This window comes from Onychomys torridus, chromosome 11 (assembly GCF_903995425.1).
Source record: "Onychomys torridus chromosome 11, mOncTor1.1, whole genome shotgun sequence".
NCBI lineage: Eukaryota > Metazoa > Chordata > Mammalia > Rodentia > Cricetidae > Onychomys > Onychomys torridus.
The window spans coordinates 53213721-53239184 of NC_050453.1; the positions used below are offsets into that span (position 1 = coordinate 53213721).

At 35.5% G+C, this 25464-nt stretch overlaps 1 protein-coding gene across 4 annotated transcripts in view; it reads right to left on the minus strand.

The window, feature by feature from the left end:
- The window catches only part of Kcnt2 (potassium sodium-activated channel subfamily T member 2), a 336685-nt gene that overhangs the window by 155292 nt on the left and 155929 nt on the right, over positions 1–25464 (minus strand). For all 4 annotated transcript variants that reach the window (XM_036202727.1, XM_036202726.1, XM_036202725.1 and 1 more), the window contains exons 9-12: positions 9810–9990; positions 8404–8568; positions 6570–6706; positions 4119–4182 (exon numbers count right to left, since the gene is read on the minus strand). In XM_036202727.1, coding sequence (XP_036058620.1) covers positions 4119–4182; positions 6570–6706; positions 8404–8568; positions 9810–9990 — 547 coding nt within the window. The remainder of the gene's footprint in view (positions 1–4118; positions 4183–6569; positions 6707–8403; positions 8569–9809; positions 9991–25464) is intronic.

Below are 25464 nucleotides of genomic sequence, written 5' to 3' on the forward strand. Positions count from 1 at the left end.
AATTGTAGTTGTGAATAAAACAAAAGAAGTCCATCAACTTTGAGGATGGCAGTTACATTTTAAAATACATGAGCACATAAAAATGTGCATGCTGCTACACTGCACATTGATCTGCTGTTTTACTGGCCTTGTAAGGGATATATAAAGTTGTAATGAAAGGAATTCCTTTATCTCTTGCACATGAAGTGTTCATCACAAGATCAATTTTTGCCGAAATGAATGCACCATCAATATTCTACTTAATTAAAAACACTAAAAGCTATATGCATATTTACTTGAAATAGTTACAATTTCTATAATTTCCATAGCAGATAGGAGCAGCTTCCTCTTTGCATTTGTGTTAGGTAAGGCATCCATTGCTGTGAAGAGACACCATGATCATAGAAACTCTTATAAAGGAAAATATTTAGTTGAGGTGGTGGCTTACAGTTCCATCATTATCATAGTGGGACATGGTGGCATGCAGGCAGACATGGTGCTGAAGAGGTAGCTGAGAGTTCTTCATCTTGTGCTAGCAACAGGAAGTGGTCTGAGACACTGTGTGTCACATGAGCATATATGAGACCTCAAAGCCCACCCCCACAGTGGCACACTTCCTCCAATAAGATCATATCTACTCCAACAATGCCACACCTCCTAATAGTGCCATTCACTCCCTTTGGGGTCCATTTGCTTTCAAGCTACTACACTATCTTATTGCATAAACATTTACTTTAAAGCTATAATACTAATGATTTTCTTATTGCTTCCTTATTTTTAAATTTGATAGTATTAGTTCCTATTTCTTGATTGTTTTTTCCTTTTAAAATGTTATTTGCTGGCTTCCCACTTGCAGAAAGTATAGCTCTCTGTTCTCTAACCTGACCTCATACTCACTTCTCTTGCTCCACATCTTTGTACTAGAATTCAAAGTTAATTGAGATGTGATTACAATCCGGCATTCATTCTGCTGGCAACTGATCTTTGTAAGGTAGGAAGAACATCACAGTTCCAGTTCAATCTTTTAGTATCTTCCCAAGAGTTGTATGCTGTTTGAAAACTAATCTGTTAAAAATTCAGTAATTATCCTTTTACCTTCTTTGTTTTCCTTCCTGAGAAAATAAAATTCCCTAGGATATAGAATTCCCAGTGGAAAAGTTTTTTTCAGAAATTTCTTTTAAAGAATTTTGTTTTTTACTTCTAACTCCATAATAACAATCTGTACACACACACACACACACACACACACACACACACACACACACATACATACACACACACACACCACTAAATTGCAAATTCAATCTTGCTTACTCTCATTTCATTACATAACACTAACATGAATGCCAGCACATTTACCTTCTCACAGCAAACCAGTCAATAGAAATGTGTGGAGGCATTTGGATTCCCCATCATTAGTTTTAATTTTTTTCTGTTTCTCTGATTAGTATTCCTCATGTTAATTTTGCTCTCTATATTACCCCTCTACCTCCAATGCAAGTTGGGTTATTTCACAGACATTTTGATACAATAAGCAAATCTTACACATTTGACAGTTTCATTGCCCAAATTTGATTGAATTGGATTGACATTATATTTTGGGCCTTGTTAGAATTCATAGAGGAAACTGGTTCTCAGGTCCCCCTCTCTTCACCTCCTAACATGTAGATTATTTCATTCACTCAATCCTGGGTGAGAACATATGATGTTCCCACAATTACTCTTCTTTTTGAGTCAGTTTTATTATGTGGTTTATTTTTCTTTGTAATTCCAGTGTTCTTAAGCTACCTTCTAGGCCACTTACTGAATTTCCCTTTGTTATTTGTAAAATTAAAAAGCCATGTGAACAAGATTGACAATTACATGTAAAACAATAACACACACACACACACACACACACACACACACACACACACACACAATGTTCATTTCAAATTCGCTACTTTTTCAGATCTTACTGGAGCACTTTTATGCCCAAATATTTAGAAAATCTCAAGTTGTAATTACGTGAAGTAAGGAAGATATGGATTAAAATAAAGTAATACATATAAAAAAGGAGGAGTGATGATATTTTAAATTTTTAGTTTCGTTTGTGTGTCTGTGTGTGTATGCCTCTCTCTGTCTCTCTCTGACTCTGTCTCTCTGTTTCTTTCTCTCTGTGTCTCTCTGTTTCTCTCTCTCTCTCTCTGTTTTTTTTTCTCTCTCTCTCTCTCCCTCCCTCCCTCCGTGTGTGTGTGTGTGTGTGTGTGTGTGTGTGTGTGTGTGTGTGTGTGTGTATGGGCACATGTGTGGAAGTACCCACAGAAGCCAGAAGAGGGTAGTCCAGAACTCCTGTAGCTGGACCTACAGGCAGTTTGAGAGTCACTTGATAAAGTTGCTGAGAAGTGAAGTTGGGTTATTTGTGAGAACAGACTTAAAAAAAAAAAAAAAAAGTAAAACAAGTATTTAAGAGCTTTTCTGATCATTTGTTTAGGTGATATCAAATGACTAATTTCTGTGCTGCCATGACAAACACCTATAACTCAGGATAATCCACAGAAATCTACTGTCTCACAGATCCAAATACTAGAGTCTGAACTCTGGGTGGTGACAGTGTGGCTCCTTGTACAGCTGTGAGGGGAGACATACACACACAGCTGTACACATACACTATTCTAAGAGTATTTCTTTAGCTCTTTCATTCACTTTCATGTTTCTTTGAAACTCTTCGTGAATATTCTTCCTTAAAATGTTCTTGTATAAGACATAGTTACTTTGGGTAGAGACTTATAATAGTGCCTTCATTACTACACTAAACTTTTGTCAATATCTTATCTCTAGCCATTAAGAGTAAGGTCTTCAACATAATAATTTTGTGGAAATAGAATCAATTCATAGGAACTATCTTCTAATGAAGTATGAGAATGTTCTTTAAATTTATAAACATATGAGTATAATGTTCAAGTAAATTTCAGTGACCAGGTCATATAGCCAATCATATTATTACTTACTATTCCAAATTCATTCAAAAAAAGTGCAGTTAAACTATCTCTTAGAAAACTGAAGTCATAATTCAGTAATTAATTTAAACTAGTTTGATTTTTAGAAGTTTCTCCGTCACAGAAATTCCATTAAGTCAAAAGTTACCAAACTGATCCCTACATACTTTTTCAAACAATGAATACTTCCAGTCCCCACTCTAGATACCTTGAAAAGAATTTTCAAAACAGCATATACTTTTAAAAGAAATTCTCCAATTGATCCCATTATACTCTGCTTGAACCATCTGCTTTCATTTGAAGTTCAGGAAATTCAGGCTATCTTAACAAAACTCTACCTTGTAGGACATATTTAGCTAGAGGATTAGTAGAAAGCAGGGAGAAGATTAGTAAAACACTTGTGGACACAATGTACAGTGTTTTTAATGTTAAAATAATTATAGCTAATAAATAGTTTCTTAACTTTAGTGAAAATGTAAGGTCACAAATTTTCATTATGGTAGTTTGTGGTGGTATGGTGTACCCTAATGAACTTATTTGGGGTCAGAGACAGAACAGCCACAATATTAAACATGGAGGATAGACAGTGGTATCACACACCTTTAATCCTAGCCTTTAATCCTAGCATTCCAGAGGCAAAAATCCTTCTGTTCAAGGATACAGCCAACCTTGGCGACTCACGCCTTTAATCCCAGGGAGTGATGGTATAAGGCAGAAAGATATATAAGGCGTGAGGACCAGACACTAGCAGCATTTGGCTGGTAAAGCTTTTAGGCTTTGGAGCAGCAGTTTAAATGAGACCCATTCGGATAAGGACACAGAGGCTTCCAGTCTGAGGAAACAGGATCAGCTGAGAAGTTGGCCAGGTGGGGTAGCTGTGGCTTGTTCTCCTTCTCTGATCTTCCAGCATTCACCCCAATACCTGGCTCTGAGTTTGATCTTATTAATAAGACTCCTTAAGATTTGTGCTACAGTAGTTTTATGTTTTCTGGTTTTGTTTTGTTTTGTTTTCTGTTTTTTTGTTTTGTTTTGTTTTGGTTTGCTTGCTTTTTTTTTTTTTTTTTTTTTTTTGTCTTTTATTTCTTTGTTTTGACTCAAACTAAGCAAAAACCTTGCATGGTGGAAAATTAAAGTTCACTGAAGGGGTTTCTGGAAACTTACAGACGATGTTCTGTCCACTTCGCAGCGGCTGCTCAGAATGAAACAGGCCTCCGCATTGTCCATCCTAAACACAGATAGGAAACAGAGTAACCGCTTGGAAATGCTGCTGGAGTAGGTGTGGTGTGGCCTGGGCCACACCCTACATGTGTGTCCTTATGCTTAAAGAACAGTTGGATGTCTTGCCGAACATGACCACATTTGTGAGAAAAACAGTTTGCATAGTCATAGAGCTCCAGAATTTATTGCAGAAAAAAGAAGTTGAACTTAACTGTTATATTTTCATTAATATGCTTTGCACAAATTAGGAACACTGCTAATCTTTATTTTATGAGTAACTCATCTCAGCTATGACTACTCAGTTAGAGAGAGAGAACAGTTATGCTTAGTGGTTTCAAGTCAAACTCCACTGTATGTTTATGTTTCCAGAAGACTGTTTAACCTTTTGTTCCAAACCCTTTTTTCCTCATGATAATGTTTTTTAATTCTTAACATTAGTAACTTAAAAATGTGTTTTAGTCCTTCATAAGTAGCAATTTTCAAACATAAGAATGTTTATTTTTCAAAGGAGAATGATTTATCTTTCTGGTACACTGTGACAAAATTAGGTTTTTGACAAAAATAATGTTTTCACTGGAGAAGAGCGACAAAAAGCCCAGGAAACTAATCCAAACAAAACAATTCTGAAGAAAACATTGAGTTATGATTGCTAAAGAACATTGGTATTGGACAACATTCTCTAAGCGTCACTTTGAGGAAAGCAGTTAAGTCATGCAACTGACCTTTGGGACTTGTTTGGAGACTCCTACTCCTTGTTCCTTGCATGGGGAATTATGCTGAAGAACGTATTAGTTAACATTAAATCCCAAATATTTTATATGAAATTAGGATTAGAAATGTACATACAATAGATAGTCTGTTACCCTAAGAGATGTCTTGCTTGGCCAAGCTCTTTGAACAGTCTAGCTGGCCAACAGTCTCTTGTTATCCCTTTTTTATGATTTATTCATTTTCAATTCACATGGAGTGTTTTCTGTAAATGGGACCTTTTTTTTTTTTTTTTTAAGAGAATCGTTTTGTTACTAGTATCGACACATAGAATCTATCTGAGATATTTATAGCTAAAACAAAAAGCTTAAATTCAATTCCCAAACAAAAAGTTTCGTCAATATCAACACACCATGGACAAGCTGTGTGAAGAACTTAACTAAGTAATTTAAGGAGAATGATTTATACAGACAAACGAATATAGAGCTTTAGAGGATGCAAATGTGGCAACATCCTCTAATAATTATATAGATATCAAATAAAAAATAGTTAAATCTCCAATTCATATGAGAATTTGCTAACATCTGACTGTTTATAGAACTGTCACCTGTAGTATCTAATAAAGATATACTCTAAGACAAAACATGCACTCTTCAAATATTTAGCTTTCCAACATTTACCATCCATTCTATTGTGGAAGTTTCTGCTTAATGTTTTGTTTCTTAAACTAAGTAATCTAAAACTAAATAATAAAATAAACTTCAGATAAATTTATTTTCCTCTTGATAAATTAAAAGTAACATCAGAATTCACAACTACTGGGTACCTAAGCATCACTTGGGACATTAGTTGAGTTAGGCAAACAAAAAGTCTTAGGTTATCAACTGTGATGAGGAAATCTTTACATTTAAAACAGTACATGAGAGCATCCAAGAAGAAATATGAAGGCATGCTTAAGTCTTTAGAATTGGCAGAAGGTATCCAGGAAAACCCTGCCAGCTGAAGATTTCTCTTAGTTTTGAAACTAAGGAAATTATCTTGTGTTAGCCCTGAACCCCTGGTGACCTCAGTCCTCCCAGTCCATTCCCTCACTCCCCTTCTGTGTTAGAAGACCAATTTCCCATAATAGATGGTTAGAATGTCACTTTTTAAGCCCTGATTACAGGCATATGGACAATATGAGGGCAACTACACAGAACCTCTCAGGATCCTGTTTCCTCCAGCTCAGAGGACTCTTCAGACTTTGACCCCAGCAAGATAAAAGGTGTCTGTTGCTGAGTGCCTGCTGCAACCTCCTTAAAACCCAAACCCTGACTCATGCTTTGATATCTCACATACTATTTAGTCCCACTCCTTTATTTGTGAAATAAAAGCAGAATTGTGAAATTTGGAGACTTCTCAAATGGGAAGTCTGAACATCATTTGTCTATTTCTGACAGCTAATGCAATTCTATCATGGCAACTCCTCATGGCATGGTGTAGACGTGATATCTCAGACATCTGCCTTAAAATAAAAGCAGGAAACAAGAGCCTATCTTTCTAGTATTTTTATTTTAAAATTAATAAAACAGAGCTAATTTTTTATTTAAATATGTGTGAAATGTATCTTGCAAATATTATAAGAGAAAAGTCATCAAAGGGCTGAAAATTAAAAGATGAGAGATAGAACATAGCAAGAATGCCTACTTTGCTCTCAGGAGATCCTGATCTTTAAGTGCTGAGCCTTGAAGGTAGATCACTCTCTGGGACCACATTGGAATCTGTAGCACCCTCCGAACTTGCACATCCATCTCCGTGGGACACAAAATCACCACATAATAATCCTATTCAAGGTAAAATGGGCAATGACATAAATGCAACCATGCCTGACGTTATCCTACAGAGGTACACAAAATACTTAAAGAATTTTTCTTTAATTATGATCAATTTGAAATAATTTCTTTCTAACAAATAAAGTTTACATTTAAATTCAGAAAAATTAAATAACACTGCACTATGATAAACAGAGTGAGGAATGCAAACAATCCGTCAGCCTGAGCTATTTTAACTGCATCAGTACCCCAGAGGAAGAGAATCTTGGAGTACACACTACACATGCCTTCAATTTAGTTAGCACTGCAGAGTGAGTGTAAAATACACACTGGATTGGAGAAAGCAAGGTTCACGAGTCAATTCATACTTCAAAGTGTGGCTTTTTAGGCTGAAATATATTATAATCATTTAACTAATATTATTGTATGGACTGGTACCTTGGAGCAACTTCTCATGAATATTTGTATAGTTAGGAGTTTTGAAGGTATATTGAGAACAATAAATGATAAAAAAAAAATGGTTTTAGATCAAAATATTTCAAAGTGCACCATAATGTAGAGACCTGGCAAATGCATTCAAAATGTAAAATGACTTAAAACTAATAAATAAGAATTTGGCATCTTTGGAAACCATTCCCTATGAGGTCCTACTAAAATATATCTACAGCAAAATGTTTAGTATTTAAAATATTTATATTGTTAATAGATAGACTTAATTATTATGAGATCATTTTATTAGATTTTCTTTATGTAGTAGATAATATTTATAAAGAAAATTAAAGTGTATGAGAAAGTTTAAGAACATAAGATAGGAATAAACAGTGGTAAATCAATGTACTATGTATTTTAGTCATCACTTACAAATTATATTTTATTCAGCATTGTCCTATGTTTTACTAACACAAATTCATTCAGGAAAAACAAAACAAACAACCATTTCTTGATGAAGTAATTTCACTGGAAAAAAAATTATCTAAATTTACTTTGACTTAATAGTGCTTTGTCAAACTCCAGAATGAATACATAAAAGGGAACTTCCAGGCACTGGAGAGATGTCTTAGCAAGTAAGAGTGCTGGACATGCTTGACATAGGACCTGAATTTGCTTCCCAGCACCAACACTAAGCAGTTCACAACAGTCTACAATACCATCTTCAGGGATCTGACACAATAGTCTAGCTTCTGCAATCACCCATACACACAGATGCGCACAAACACACACACACACACACACACACACACACACACACACACACACACACACAAACCCACATAGGCATACAGAGACACACATCTACACACACACATAAAAATTAAAACCTTACAAGAAGTAATTTCCATACTATCACATTTCTATCAGCAAAACATCTTATTACTACGCTTTCCATTATGGTTTTTTCATTCTTTTATTGTATTTTATATTAAAATCCACTGCTTTGTAAAATTTTCTTTTATCCTTTACCCAAGAGAGAAAACAACCTTTAAGTCCAATAACAAGTTCGACTTAAAGCAATTGCAAGTCCCACTTGTCTTTTAGCACAGGTATATAAGGGAACCTCAAGGCATTTTTTTCTATGTGCCTCATTAGTCTTTCGTTTACCCTTTTTAAATGCGAGTATATAAATAAAACCACCAGAATGCAGACTGCACTGTCGGTTAATGTACTATTAAGTATGATTCAGTATTGTACACAATATAATTTAAATTTACCTGCAGTCTTGGATGTGCATAGAATTCATTTAGAAAATCCATAAGTAAGTCAATCTTCAATGAGCTGACACATAGGACAACATGCTTCTCAGTCTGAGCTCTGTGACGACTATAGTTTCCACCTGACTTTTGTCTCTCCATCCACAAATAGGCTAATTGCTCAAACTTAATGAATTTTTCACATGTGAAAGAAAAACATCACACAGGAGAGTGAAAATCCAGTGCAGTGCCCCATTTGTGATCAGGTACAATGCATTTCTTACTCTAGAAATAGCTGAGTTTCAAATTATTAGTATTCCTTTTAACAAGAGGCTGACCATGTGATTTCCACAGAGATTACAAATGAGGCCCTGAGGCTTCAGGTATCCATGGAAACACATTAGAATGATTTTCCTATTATACCATATCAGGCCACTAAGATACTAGGCTATGTGCTTTATGTTCAGGGAAGTATGATGCAATATGCCATCCACTACATGAAAAGTAACAGCTCTAACAGCTACAAATTCTTCTGCCCCATAGTGCCTGTATCCTGCAAGGGGAGAGAGCTGCATAGACGTACACAATACGCTGTGCATCAATGAGTGATATAAAGGAATGTCAGGCAGCGAGGCATGATAGAATGAACTGGCCAAGGTTGTTTGATGAGCACGCAAAGTTAACTTTCATCTGTCGTATTGTGTTCCTGACTTTTTCACTTATGGGCATTCAGAGCCCATTATAACAAGGACTTAGAGACTGGTCATGATTTAAAGTTCTGCCCTTTGCAATCTATCTACTACCCAAAATGCTGCATTATGTGCACACACAATGCCCAGAGATTGCTTTAGTTGATGAACATGAGAAATCAACATTTTGGTTTTGTTTTCCTTTTGTTTTTGTCTTTCAAGACAGGGTTCCTCTGTGTAGCCTTGGTTGTCTTGGTACTCACTCGGTACTGCAGACCAGGCTGGTGTGGAATGAACAGAGATCTACCTGCCTCTGCCTTCTGAGTGCTGGATTAATGGCAGGTGCTACCATTGAATGGTGAGAAATTAACTTTTAACACCCTGAAAATTATGCCTCTTCTTTTTCATTTCCCAAATTTAATTCCTTAGTCTAGCACCCTATAATTTAAAATTACATTACATCATAATTAATGGTATCAGATAATGTATATTTAAAAGAAAACATGTTGAATAATCAAAGCAAAACATGGGCTATGACTTGTGACTTGGAGGCAAAAGGTGTCTAATATAACTTAAGAATACATTTCTTAAATAATGTAAGAAATTCATTAAACTCTTCATAGCATGTCTTATAATAATAGTGTTAAATAAACAATCAGATCTTTTCTTTATTAATAGAGAGGTTCAATATTACATGACATTGCACAGCTCTACAAAGGTGAACAAAGTTCTGTTTACCTGTATGGGGAGTACCACAAGAGCAACGCAGATCATAGCAACGACAAACAGCTTGGAGGACCATGTTTCTGGAGTGACATCCCCAAAGCCCACAGTAGAAAATGTCACAATGCAGAAATATAGGGAATCAAAGAGATTGAGTTTCTTGCCAATTCGTTCCAGATGCTGAATTCCACAAATGCTAAAAAAGCAGATATGCATTTAATATTAAGACTCACAAATTGGACACGCTATTTTTCATTTCTGTTCTTTGAAAACCAAAACACATTTCATAAAGACATTTTATAATTGGCCTATTGGTATGAAAATTTCCCCAGAACAATATAACTTTGAAGTTTTAACTCCACTAATTAGTTACAGTTTTGTTTTGTTTAATAGACAAAAGTGTTAACCACAATAGATAACTTCCACAGACATTTAATGCATGTTAAGGCAAAACGAACAAACAAATTAAAAAAAAAAAAAAAAAAAACAAAAAAAAACCAGAAACTTCTAACACAGGTCAAAATAGCAAAAGTCTTTTATTGTTTAATTTGGGAAGAATAAAGGTTTAATAATGTATGTGTGGGCATCTGCAGAAAACTGTTGGTTAACAATAAGCAAATCATGTAGTTTGTACACTGGTGCCTCCAATATTCTAGTTGACATTCATTAGCTCTTGTCAAAATACTGAGAGGGCCCTTTAAGAAGGATGGGAAGAAATGGATTGCTGTCATTATTGTGGGAATATCTTTGCTGTTGGCATAGTTTATCCTGTTGTATGTAATGTTTCTTTTTCTGAATAACCTTATGTTATGATCCCAGAATTTTTCAACTCATTAAGAACCCAGGCAACTTTGAGCACCTTTATGATGGACTTCCCAGAACTGTGATACAATGAGTTTCTGTTTGGCTCATTATAACTAATCCAGTCACAAATATTCTGTCATATTTCTCATTCTCAAAACAAACTAATACGTAAGTGTCTTTCAAATGGGAGCCTACAGTATAAGACAAACTTCTACAGAAAGCATATGATATATGAAAGAGTCCAATATAGAAATTCTTAATGATAGATGTCCACAAATTAGAATTACTAAAATGGCATTACATATAGCACCAGTACTTAATTATAAAATAAAAAGTAAAAGATTATGAGTGATGAATATATTGAACATGTAGAAGAGTAATAATAAATTTCCAACATGAAGCTCAGTATGTAACTACAATGATTTGAACAAGGATGTTCTAATATATATATATCAGTATTAAAATGTGGAGACTTCAGGGAATGGAAAATCATGACAGTGGTCTCAGACATGATGGCAGTCAACCTTAGAAAAAGACTGATGATAAGTAAATCAATCTGTCTATTCATTCTACATTCTGCCCTGTGATGATACGGGAAGAAGACACTGTCTTAGAATTAGAGAGAAGGCCCTCACTAGACACCAACTGGGCCAGAATTTAATATGTAACATCTCATTTCAATCTGATAAAAACAAAATTCATGTAACTTATAAATTATTCATTCTCACACGTTTTTATGGAAATGGACCAACAGAAGATATCAAAACCGAGAAAAGGGTTTTGGCTTAGTGAAAGCCTATAGATGACAAATCAGCTTTGAGAATGGAAAATGAGTAGAGGCCAGAAGACTGGTAACATGGAGACAAGGAAGGTATCACATTAAATGTGTTGCTAAGGGCATTCTTTCAGGGTTCAGGAAAATGGGATTGTAGCAGAAAATTACAGAATTACAGCAGAATTTTAGTATCACATTATTTATTGGAGATGATCCTGATAAGTCGGAGGTAAGAAATGGATGTTTTATTGGAAAACAGAGGAAAAGCTGTCCTTATAACACAGTAACATCACTCGATTGCATTAAGTCCATGGCTTTATTAAAGCCAGAATTTAAGAGTGGTAAGTTAGAATCATTGTGAGCAGAAATCTGTAAGTCAAGAATTTGGGGTGTTTCACGGCATCTCCTGATGATATGCTAAAATCATATAAGAGAAAAATGGTTTAAAGATACAATTTATAAGGAATTCTATCTTTAGATAGAATAAAGAAGCAGGATGACCTGCCCTGGAAGAGCACCATGCTGATCAGTTTGTGAAGAATAAAAGTATTTCTCATGAGAAGACACCAAGGGTGGGAGATTAGTATGGAAAAGAAGACAGATGTTCTTCATCTACACAATAGAATGAGCCTGAGGTCACTCCAGAGATCTTTGAAACCATCATGACTACCACAAGCTAAAAATAACATGGCCTGGAATTTTATAATTGTTTTAAGTGAGCAAACCAAGGCACCCACAGAATTTCTAGGTTTACATCCAAGAGCCTCAGCTCTTTGATCCCTTCACTGCAACATAAAAACTCACTTCCTGTGGGTCCAAGTACAACACTACATAAGGATGTATGTTTGACAAGACTCACCCAGGGGACACAGAAAATAAACTTGGGCGGTTATCTCATTGGAAAAAGGCAGCAGCTGCTCGGAGCTCATAGTCCTGTTGGAACTACTTCATATAGCTCTCAAAGCATTTCCTTATGTCCAGACAGAAGTGCCTTAGGATGGGAGTTGACACAAAAAAAGCCCCAGTGCGATAATGCCTAGTAATATGATAATAACATGAAGGTGAGGTTTCCTTAGACAACTCCAGTGAACAGCAGCAATCATGCAACATCTGGAAGTTAGTGCTCTCACACTCTCAACTGTGAAGTTTCTGTGTGGGTTGGGCACCAGAAAAGCCATTTGGGTGAGGTTTCTCAAGGCCTTAAGAGCTAACCCTTGCTCAGTGTATCTAGAACTTCTGACATTGAGTTATAAGAAATTATCTTCAAGCCCAAGGATTTCATGTTGTTTGACTTACCAGGTTTTGAACCTATTTGTTGACATATTAAGGTAAGACTTTTAGAACTACTGTTTTATTGAAATGTGTTTGCTTTCTTAACTGTTTTTATTTAAGGGAAAAAATAAACTGGAATGTATCCTCTCAAAAATTCAGGTTGAAACCTAAGTGTCTAATGCAATAGTATTAAGCAACAAGACCTTTAGACAGAGTACAGACCTTGTTAATAGGAAGAGTGAATTCATGAAACACTAGAGAGAATTAGCTTGTGTTCCTCCCACATCTCACAATGTGAGGACATGGCATCAAGTCTTAGAAGTGGAAAGAAGCCTCTCATCAGACATGGCCTCTGTGGCTCCTTGACACAGAACACTCAAGCACTGAGAACCAAGGAATAAAATCAGGCCTCTTACAAATTACCCATTCTCAAGTACATGCCTAATCGCACAAGTTGAGTACTGTGATTAAAAGTACCATTTAGGAAGGAAAGAGAGAGAGGAAGGGATGGGGAGCGAGAGGGGAGGGAGAGAGGGAAGGGGAGATGAAGCAAGAAGAGGAATCAAATACTGACAGGCATTACAAGCATAAATTGAAACAAGCAGAATGAAAGAAGTCAAGTCGAGAGAGCACACATGACTGTTTATGGGCAACCTCCAGAGCAGAGACAGAAAGCAGATTAGTGGCTGCCTTGCCCAAGAGTTGGGAGTTCTAAAAGTAGATTGTGGTGATTGCTAGAAACTCAGTAAATATGTTAAAATATGATTGAACTTACACTTGAGATGAGTGAATTTGATGATGTGTAAATTATGCTTCTGAAAAATCTGTTGAAACTCAGTGTATACTTTTGGACAACCACTACAGCTTCTGTGTGTGAGCAGACAGCTGAGCTATAAGAGCCATGAAAAAGTATATTAGTAGTTGAAAGTAAAGTCAAAGAAATTCACTTTCTGGTCTTTTAAAGATGATCTGTTTGTCTAAATCCCATGTCATACTTATTTATCCAGTTTTATTTTTGAAAATTGTTTTATGTAACATTAAAATCAAAACTGTTGAATAGCAGGGCAGGCTCCTGGGTTGAGGATGAAGAAAGACAATGAGATGCAGGACACTAAAAAAAAAACCTTGATTGACTTGTTATATTTCTATTTCTGCAAACAGGTGATGATTTCCATTCCACATCTCTAAACTGATCCAGAAAATTTGTTTAGGACCTTTGAGTCACAAGGGCACCGGCCTGGTAAAAGGATTTCTATGAGCTTATTGGCCTTTTTGCCAGTGTAAGTAAGCCATCAAAGACAGTTTCACGCCACTAACAAGAAGAAGTAGATGTTTTCAAAAGATGCTCCTTATGTATAGTGACACATCCTTTAGAATGTCAATGTTCATATAGAACAAAATATTATACATATGTGTGTACAAGTCAGAGAACAGCTATCTCCTTCCACCATGTTTGTTCTGGGGATCAAACTCAGGCTGTCAGGCTGGGCAGCAAGCACCTTTACCCACTAAGCCATCTCAAGTGGCCCTAACTACAACTTTTACACTCCACATAAAATAGAATTTTGTAAAAAATTGAATTAATCAACCTATTTCAAGGATTCAAGTATTATTTGAGGATGCTGCGTTTGGTTGATTACACATTAAATCTGGTCTCTGATGACACATGAAATAATCATAATAATGCAAACATATGTTATCAATGCCTACTGATTACAAACTCTCACTGATTATAAGCTTTCTCAAGGTCTTTACAGTCCTTGTCAGCTCTTTTCTGAAACCCTGGATGACCACATAAAGAAGTTGGGGCACTCTATTGTAAGCCATGAGTTAATCTCTAAATTGACACCATGAAAGTCAGGCCATCTTGTCACTGTGTGACTAAACTTGGAAGAGTAATATCTTGATCTCGAGTAGCTATGGCTGTCTGCAATGGGTCTACAAGGCTCCGCTGGCCAACAGTTCATCATTTGTTAGGGAGGGAGAGAACTAAGGGGTCCTCTCCATCCTTGCTGAGATAGTGATATATATATATATATATAACCAATTCTTACCAGTTATTCTCTCATGGCCAGGTGTGTGTGTATGTGTTTGTGTGTGTGTGTCTGTCTGTCTATGTGTGTGCATGCATGCATGTGTGTTGTGTGCATCCTTGATTTCCTGGAAGGATTAGAATATGTTTGAAGAATTTTACAGAAAGTCACACAAGCCTATCAAATTCTAAAGTAAGAGCACATGCACTATAATATTTCAAACCTTTCAAAACTCATACTCTCTTAATAATTATTTTGAAAATTTACGTATTTGAAGTTCTTTTTTATTTTTTTAACAAAAGTAGTGTCAAGACTTGAGGTTTAATAAAATGTCAGACACTAAACTCCTCTTACAGTGAATCCACCCCTAGTCTCATTCCCTGATCCCTGTTAGAAACAGCCATCTTGGGTAACACAGCATGTACATGTGTTGATTGGGGGTGGGGGCCACTTTGCATACAAACAACATGAAAGAAGATTTTGAGAAACAATGGTAATTTGTTTATTTTGTACTAATCTTTCAAATTAAGTATATATTTGGATTATTCATATTTTAATAATAATTCATCTGGTTGTGGCAAAGGCATTAAGAAACTGCCTGCAGGATAGGGAAATTGGTTATTGGTACAGTAATCAGTTGTTAAGCCCAAAACAATCGTAGCGCTGGAAACAGTTTTTATTACAGTTTACACAAAATTAATACTGAACTTATGCAATACTCATTTTGCCTGGAACTCTGTATCTTACAACATGCTTTATAAGGACTCAGAGCTATTAGATGATGAAAATATATTTTAATATAGATAGCTATCACTTCATTCATGGATACAGTGCAGCCATTATTAACTGAAAAATTGCAATTCTCTCATCACATTTGATGAGGTTGGCTATTGTGTATCTGCATGCAGAATTAGCCTTAGGGAAAAGATGCATAGATTTCCTGATAAAAAAGACTGTGCTCAAATACCATATATTCATAACAAAAATATACTATTTGCCTTTAATTAAAAAGATAGAACATTTTAATCAATTAAGTACAGGTTAAAACCTTTAATTATATCCAATAGGTTAAGGAAGGTAGAAATTTTTACAAAGCAGTATTTTTACTTATAATATCTGCAATTAAATATTTTTAATCATCTTAATTTTGCATTGTCTGTAATTTAAAATTAATATTGTTTTGTGACTGGATAGCTACTTCTCATTGCAACTTATCTAAGTATAACAAAAATTTTATTGTTGACTATTATTTGCTTAAATACTTTAAATAGCTTACAATTTACAATATAAAGCACAAGCATATCAACCTTTTCTAGTTAATGATTTGCTTATTTACTATACATAAAATTAGATTCATTTATAATGATTTAGTAGATTAAAATTAATACATATACTTAAGATTGTACTATGAAAATTTTTAAATAAAAATAATTTATATAAACCTAGTAAGTGTCATAAATCTCATTTGTGTTTCATAATGAAAAAGTAGGTACCAGAGTGATGATAAGTCTCTCCCTTTCTAAGCTTGATTACCTAATTTGAGAACATGGAATACACGTAAGAACAAGAAACAGTGGCACATGCACCTTAATTCCCATTTTGCCTGGGAATTGCTTTCTGAGAAATGAGAAGTACAGGCTGTAGAATTTCTAGAAGCACAAGGGCCTACTAGCCTGGTATATTCAGCAGTGAACACGAGGAGATTATGTTTCAAGCAAGGTGGGAAGAAAGGATGACACTGAGGATGTTCTCTGCCTCACACTCATGAACATGTTCACACATACACATCATAAAGACACTAAAACCATGATTATCTGTATTGAAAATTATATTATTTGATACAAATAAATTTGATGATGATTTATTTGATAATAATAATTATTAATAAAAACCAGAGGTTCTTAACTTATAGATTTTGACTCCTTTGCTGGTCAGGGGACCTTTTTACAGGAGTTATCTAAAACCATGGGAGAAAAACAAATATTTGCATTACAATTCATAACAGTAAGCAAAATTAGTTATGAATTAGCAACAATGGTTGTGAGTCACCACAACATGGGGAACTGGATTAAAATGTCATAGCATTAAGAAAGTTGAGAAATACTGATATGATCAATCTTGCACTGAATGTTATGGAAGAAGTTATAAATATAGGACAAATTATTTCTAACTTAAAGAGGGAGAGTCCCCCAAAATCTACAGTGAAGGGCAATACCACTGCTAGTAATATCGATGCTATTCAAACCTTTTTTTTTTTTTTTTTTTTTTTTTTTTATGAGCTCTATGCTAGCCTGGATAAATTCCTTAATTTATTTCAACTTTATGCTCAACTGGAAAAGAAATGCAATGACATTAACTTGATTATTAGCTATTATGAGAATTAAATGAGCAAATGTTCCATGTAATACCTAGCACATAATGTTTAATTAATCCCTGGATAATTTTATTAATTGTTTCCAATCCCTACACGAAATAGAAGCATAGAAATGATTTCAATATAATCATTAAGTTTATATACAGAATAGTTGACTATAAGAGTTCATATTTTTATATCTCATTTACTGCAGTGTTGTTGTTGTTGTGTGTGTGTGTGTGTGTGTGTGTGTGTGTGTGTGTGTGTGTGTGTGTATAGACCAGAAGACAACTTACAGAAATAGATTCACTCCTTCTACCATGTGGGTCCAAAGGAAAGAACTCAAGTCCTCAACTTGGGAACAAGTGTCATTAGTCACTAAGGCCTTTGTAAAGACACCAGAATTCCATATGGATTCTTTTTTTCTTCTATTTGATAAAAATAGAATGACCTAAAGTAAATAAGTGCTGAGCAATAAATACTACATTGTGTAAATGTACCACATTTTCTTTATCCATTCTTCGATTGAGGAGCATCAGGAAATTTGAAGGCAAATGGATGGTAGTAGAAAAAAATTCATTCTGAGTAAGGTAACCCAGACCCAGAAAGACAAATATGGTATGTACTCACACATAAGTGGATATTAGCTATAAAGGAAAGGATAGCCATGCTACAATCCACAGCCTGAGATAGGCTAGGCAACAAGGAGGGCCCAAGGGGGGACACATTGGTCTCCCTGGGAAGAGGAAACAGAAAAATCTCCTAGGTGGAGTAGGGATGGGGGCAAGATAGGAATTTGAGGGATCAGGTTGTCGACGAATGGAGGGGAAGAATACTGGAAAGGTGGAGGTGGGGCTTTGGGGGATCAGTTAAAAACCTGATGCAAGGGCAACTCCCACAAATCTACAAGAGTGACTCCAGCTAAGACTCCTAGCAACAGTGGATACATAGTCTGAAGTGACCACCATCTCTTAATATCAGATTAGTGACTACCCTGGGTGTCATCAGAGAGCCTTTGCCCAGTAGCTGATGGAAACAGATACAGAAACCCACAGCCAAACATTAGGCAGAGCTCAGGGAATCTTGCTGAAGAGAGGGAGGAAGGATTGGGAGCCAGAGGGGTCAAGGACACCACAAGAAAACCCACAGAAACAACTGATCTGGCTCTTAGGAGCTCAGAGTCTGAACCAACAATCAAGAAACTTGCAAGGGACTGACCTAAGACCTCTACATATATGTGGTAGTTGTATAGCTCTGTCTATTTGTGGGACTTCTAACAATGGGAGCAAGGGCTGTCCCTAGTGCTTTGACTGGCTCTTGGGAACCTATTCCTCATACTATAGTGCCTGGCCCAGCCTAATACAAGGGGAAGTACTTAGTCCTGCTGCAACTTGATTTGGCATGCTTTGCTGAAACCCATGGGAGGCCTGCTTCTTTCTGAACACAAACTTAGTAAGAGTGAACAGAGAGGGCAGAGGGGAGGTTGGGGGAGGGAATGAGAGAAGAGGGAGGCAAAACTGCAGTCAGGATGTAAAAAAAAATTAACTAATTAAAAAAAAATGTTAACAAATGTACCACAGTCTTCACTTTCTACATAATAAGAGATAAATTTACTATGAGAATAAAGTCAGATATTACAGAAAAAGACTTAGCAGTGGAAATATAATCTATTTTGTTCTTTTACATGAGTGGGCCAAAAAGACTGTTAAGAGTGAACATCATTAATGTGCTACAATCCAATTAGTAGACTGACAACTTAAATGCACTGTTAAGAATTATTTTTCTTTGTGGTTTCTGTATATGTGTGCTTCGGGTGTTTATTTTTCTCTGTTCAAGGAAATAAGAAGTTATAAATGAAAATTTAACATAGTCTAACTAGACAAAGGAAGTATTCAACTTTGAAATCTGGAAGTAGAATTTATTTTTTTCTCAAACTTTCACCTTAAAAACAACAAACAAAAATCATAAGATGAATAAGAAGCCAAGCAGTGGTGGCGCATGCCTTTAATCCCAGCACTCAGGAGGCAGAGCGAGGTGGATCTCTGTGAGTTCAAGGCCAGCCTGGGCTACCAAGTGAGTTTCAGGAAAAAGGCACAAAGCTACACAGAGAAACCTTGTCTTAAAAAAACCAAAAAACAAAACAAAAAAAAAAAAAAAAGATGATTAAGAAAATTGATGATCAAGTTTTATAAATGACCTTATAGAACTAGAGATAGCTGGAATTAATGCACACAAATCAATGTTTTACAATCAATTTGCTATTAGATTCCTTAATGTTTCCTTTAAATAAAACAAACACAAATAGATGATGTTTCAGAGTGCAAAACAGTACACAATGCAGTGTTTCTAAGGTATCTTTGTGAAACACTAACTGGAATTATTTTTAGTATACCATTAATTTTTTAATTCTCTTTTTAAAATTCACTAATATAAAGTCATGATATAAGTCTGTATTTAAAGACTAGTGGGAAGTGGTGCATGCGATTCTTCTGCTAATATTGGGAGTTCTGTATTTTTCTAAAACAGTAACAGAGGTTGGGTTCAAGGTGAGTTTTCTCCAAGTCCCCTGTGAACAGTAGGCAAGCCTGGTGATACCGGCGCAGAGCATCAGTCACACACGTTACCAAAGACAATGATGGAGTAGATAACAATGATATGAAGATTTAGACAAATAGATAAATAAATAAAACCACCCATGCGTTAATAACTAGCTGTAACCTTGCCTTCTCCTTCCCTGACGCTTTAACTCCCCTCAGCTGTGGAAGCAGGAGCAAGATTGAACAGTTTCTAAGTGAGAGGCAGAGTTGGGTCATTTGCAAGGCAAACCCACAATCATTAACTATTGACAAGTGTAATCATAGTTGACCTTCGGACAGTTCACTGCCATCATTTCCAGAAACTGACAATGAATTCCTGGTAAGTCAGCAAGGGGGAAAAGATTCATCACTCTTCTGGGTAAAAATTTCAACATCAAGGTAGTGACTTGTTTGAATGAATAGCTTGGTCTGTTGTTCCATATTACAATGGAAAAGCAAGTTTGGCAACAGACATTCAAAAGATTCAGGGCTCCATACACATTCAAATACATTTGATAATACTTGATATAAACACAGATTTTCATCAAAAGACTTTTGACATCATTTTATTGAGTTAATGTTTGATGGAATTATTAATTGGATCTCTTTTTTTCTTTTCAGGACTAGCCACATTAAATTAATTCCACGAAACATTAACTCAGGTGTTGATGAACTAAACTGTATAACAAAAGTCCACAGTTTGTGCTTTGTAAATATTTTAGAATCACTTACTCCAAAGTCACATGCATACTTTATACCTTAGTTCATGCTTTGTACTAAGTAACTCTGGATTAATCATTCCTTAAGCATAATTTAAGCCAACAAGATGGTTCAGCAGGCTAATATCAGCCCTATGACCTGAGTTTGATCCCTGGGATTCAGGAGGAGTCAGCTACTGCAAGCTTATGTCCTGGTGTGTTCCTGCATACCCACACACATATACACAAAATAAATGGTAAATGTAATTCATACTAATAAAAAAGAATTTAGTAGTGAAACTCTTAAGGCCCTGAGTGCATAGATTTGCATCTGTTTTATTGTTTGAAAGGATCCAAAGAACCATATTAAAATGCCACATTTTACATAGTGTGTTTCTATTCTTTATATCAGTTTCACTTTACCCAAAGGTTTCCATCCCCTTCACAGATCCCCAAGAATCCACAGTTCTCACTCATCATTCTATGCGATTTACCAGTGTTGGTCTCGTTTCACAAAGTACAGAGCATAAACACTAGTCCACCACATACATCAGCACAGAACCCGTGTGGTCCTACTGTCATCGAAGCTTGATGAACAGGACATGATTTTAGAAGGACTTTGACCATAGAAAACATAAATCCATAAATTTAGTACCTGTGTGGAAAGGACAACTCAGAATTGGAACTCATTAAAAATGTGAAATGCCATCATTTTGTAAACTGGAATGCTGTTAGATCTCATTACGAGTGATTTGGGTTAAAAACAAAACAAAAATAAACCCTCAGACAAAGTAACTATCACACACCTATGCAAACATCTCATGCATATTAACTGTAAAAAGGTTAAGCTTTACTGTACAGTAAATACTTAGAGCAGAAAGTTGTTTTTGACAACTTCCAAATAAAGAATCTAATATGAAAAGAGAACTCATTTCTTAAGTAATATTTATGTAATTATTCTCCTATTTAGTGTTTCATCTGCTTTGTTTAGTCTTTTTATTCCACCAGTTTCATTTGTTTTTATTTTTTTGAAGAGAAGTAATTGTTAGGGATTGAACCAGGGCAAGCATGCTCCTTTGCAATGCCAAATAACACTGACCCCATTATCTTCTTCATATATTTTTTGCTAATCTACTTATTTGTTTCACTCATTTAGTCAAAAAATGAAGTAGAAATTATCTACAGCTACAGACTACACATAAGAAAACAAAATAAAATTTTCCTACATTATAAACTTAATTAAATGGATTCCACATTGTCTACTGTCTGTCCTGCAAAATATATCCCTTTAACAAAACTTATATTGAATTGCAGTGCATCCTTTCTGTAAATAATATTTTAAGCAAAATGATAACAACTATTAAATATTCTGTAAAACTTGTATAGGCTGAAATGCTTGTGGGGCATTACTATTAGCACTACAAACAGATGGAATACATGTTCGTGGTGGTGAGGGTGGGTAATAGTCATTGTAGAGCATGTAGTGTTGCATCGGTTGTATGCAGCACTGATCATGTGTTCATTTTCATCCATAAAGTATTAAGAAAATGTTCTCTGTCTTGATAGGAGGTGTTTTTCACTGTGAGTTTTGAAGAAGACAAAGACAATGCTACGGGACAAAATAATGACTGAAGTCCATTAAACTGAATAAAAATAAAGAGATAAATCATTATAGTTCGAGATAATGAGAAGGCATAAACAGAGTCAAGCAAACTTACCACTGAGCTTTCTAATGATTGAGTCTTTAAGAGACAAACATGGATTCTACTTACCACCAGCAAAGCTATACATTTATTTTATTGTTTTAAGTATGGTATCTTGCAAATCACAGTAGGAAAAGGCAGTGCATAAACTGATCATTCTATATTCCTATTAATCAATGAAAGTACTTTTGGCTTCCTGTAAAACTTTTATTATTGTTCTTTCCTGATGTTGTAATATAACCACTTGTAGTATTAATTTTCCTCTATTGTGAATCATAAAATGTTAGCATTATCTGTTTCCCAACTTAGTATCAGAAACAGTAAGGTGAATTTGCACAAGCAATTTCATGTAAATATCAGCGTAATATAAATATGCAAAGCAGTACCCAGGTGTTACAGTATTCTGCTCTAGTGAAATTTGACCAAATTAGGTGAGACCGGCTTCAGCAAAAGAGAGATATTTCACAGAAAAAAGATGCACTTTAGTCTTTCCAAAAGGAGGTAGAACATGCTAGAGAGGGATGCAGCTAGTATGATGGAAGAAGGAAAATACAAACAAAAAATCCCAGTAACAACCTAAAAAGCTAAACGACTTTCCAAGGAAAACAGATATAGAATGTAGGTAATAATTAGTAGGAAAATGGTGCAAGTAATTTATAACAAATTAATGATTCTTTTTCACATATTTCAAGAGGCATGGGATACTTGTGATGAGAATTAAATGCATGGAGACACCATCCTCTCTGCTCTTCTTAAAGGTCAGTTTAGCTGCCTTGGATGGAGGGTTTGGAACACATCCAGATGGGACATATAAACTTCTCTCCCATCTGTTGTCACAAAAGTTATGACAATTTAAATTAAGTTGATTAGGCGGAGCCAAATAAAATGCTGTGAGATGATGGTTAGCAGGAAAAATCCACAGAATCTGTAGACTGTGTGTGTAACAATGCATGTTCTATCAATAATGACCCATATATATCTGAGCTGCCCAAAAGAGTAGGCAGAATTTGCCCTTTTAGAGCTATGGACAATTTGGATAGGAGGAATAATGCTTTTCTCAGGCAAATTGGTATGACAAATCTAAGATAAAATGCCACTGAAATATTTGAACATAAAGGTTATGATTAAAGCACTAGAAACTGATGTGATGAAATTATCTTTTCATAACTGTCAGGGCTTCTGGGAGACATTTTCAAATTCTAATATAGAGGGAAAAAAAAATGAAGCTTCAACATGCTTGCTGCCAAACCCAGAAAGAGAGCAAAACTTAGTACAAATTCGGTCGTAAGTCAAGACGTAAGCCCCTTTTCAAAGGAAGAAGAAATCCGTATCTTCTTTCTTCCCATGTGTTACTACAAACGTATTGGAGGAAAGATTTCTATCAATTAAAATGTAAATGTGGGCTAGAAGCAGCTTGAAGCAACTGGCTTGTGGAATCCGATGACAGAATTTGACTTAGTGGAAACAGATTGAAAAGATCTCTAGACACAGGACACCACTTCCCCACAGTTAGAGAGCTGCACTTACCACGTCCTTAGAATCCAATCATGAAAGTCAGAAGTACACAAACATATTTCCTGCCAAGAACTTGCCTTGAAGAGTGGTTCTAATTTCCCCCAGGTTAATTGTCAGAGACACTGGCTATGACGTACTGGCAAAAGCCTGGTAGTACTTCCTAGCTGTAGTCTTTTGCATGCATGTATCACATGTCTCGATTTTAACTTCTGGGGATAGTATTATGCCACAATATCCATGCTGATATATTCAGAAAAAAAACAACTAATATTATCTATTATACAATATGAAACTGCATATTTCTAAGGATGCATAAAAGGAGTGAACCTATGTATAGATGCGTATTCTTATGGGGTGTGCATATATCGTGTGTGTGTGTGTGTGTGTGTGTGTGTGTGTGTGTGTGTGTGTGTAGTTTCTACACATATGAAGTGTGTATGGAGTATGTGTATATAGAGAGAATGTGTGGCTTTAAGTGAATGTGTTTACATATTTGGAGTATGTATAAGTTTATATATGGAGTGTGCACACATGGAGTATGCATAATGTGCATATAGATTGCATGTGTCCATGCAGAGAATATTGTGTGAATACATGGAGTTTATGTGTGTGTATGTGGTGTATATTGTGAATGGTGGATATGCATATGAAATGTGTGAGAAAACACTTAGTGTGGGTTTTCTGGAGGGTGTCATCACATGTCTCTATCCATGCTCATGTCAATTATATACGTGTAGTTATTTCTTCATTTAAACTTTTCTAAACGTTAATACTGGGAGTGACAAGGGGAACAAGTCTTCCATTAGTTTCAGAAACTTTGTAAATATTTCTGTTTTTCTTCCCATAATAGAAAACTAGGAAGAGGTTAATGGTTTTAAAGAACTATATTTTCCTTTCTTAAGAGGTAACTTTCAAAAGCAAACAAATATAGAAAGTGCAGAGCCTGCTTTAAGATTTCCTTTTTACGTGTTGCTTTCCTAGTCATTACTTACATAAATATCTTAGGTAAGAAAGTAATTAATATCATGACAAGTATAAAATAATTTCTGTTGGGTGAAAAGGAAATAAAGAGGAAGTTTACATATTACTAAATTGTAAGGACTGTGGAGATGGCTCAGTGGTTAAGAGCACTGGCTACTCTTCTGGAAGACCAGGGTTCAAGTCCCAGTACCCACAGGGTAGGTTACAATCAACTGTAACTCAAGTTCTGGGAAAAACCAAACCTCTTTTCTTACCTCCAAAGGGACTGCATGCACATAATGCACAGCTATACCCGAAGGCAGAAAACCCACAAACATAAAATAAAAATAAAGGCTAATTTAAAAAACCTAAACCTTACAATTTGTCACTAGAGTGTTAGAAAGCTAAAAATAAGTCTCCAACCAAAAGGAATGAGGCTATAATGTAAATCAGAAAGAACAGACACGGTATAAATCACTTTATATAAAACTGTAAGGAATTTTTATTATCCTAAATGATGAAAAAAACAAATGAAGAGCCTGGAGTGAGAGCCAAGACTCCTTCTTGTGCTGTTTGAACTCAGCAATAAAGGTCAGCTGACACCCAGAGCGGTTACAATTGCCTGAAGCCATGGCTATATTTATACTGGACTATTGGTCTTGGGCTGAAAATCACTTTTAAGACTATTCAACAAATCATCCAAGTGAAGCTATAGCTCTGCCCAGAGGAAATAATGGATTCAGAGAAGCTACTAAATTCAGTCCTAAAGCAGTTTCGAAGTTGTGAGCCTCTTCCTCTCCAGAATTTATTTTCATATTCTGCATGAATTTATTTCACATACTGGGTTCAGTTCTTAAAAATAAAGTGAATAGCCATAAGCACTCCAAATCACCAGCTTACATGCCATTATTTGCCATTCTATGTTTAAAAAGAAGTTCACAATTACATTTGTTAAAAATAAAATAATATCACAGCCCCCTT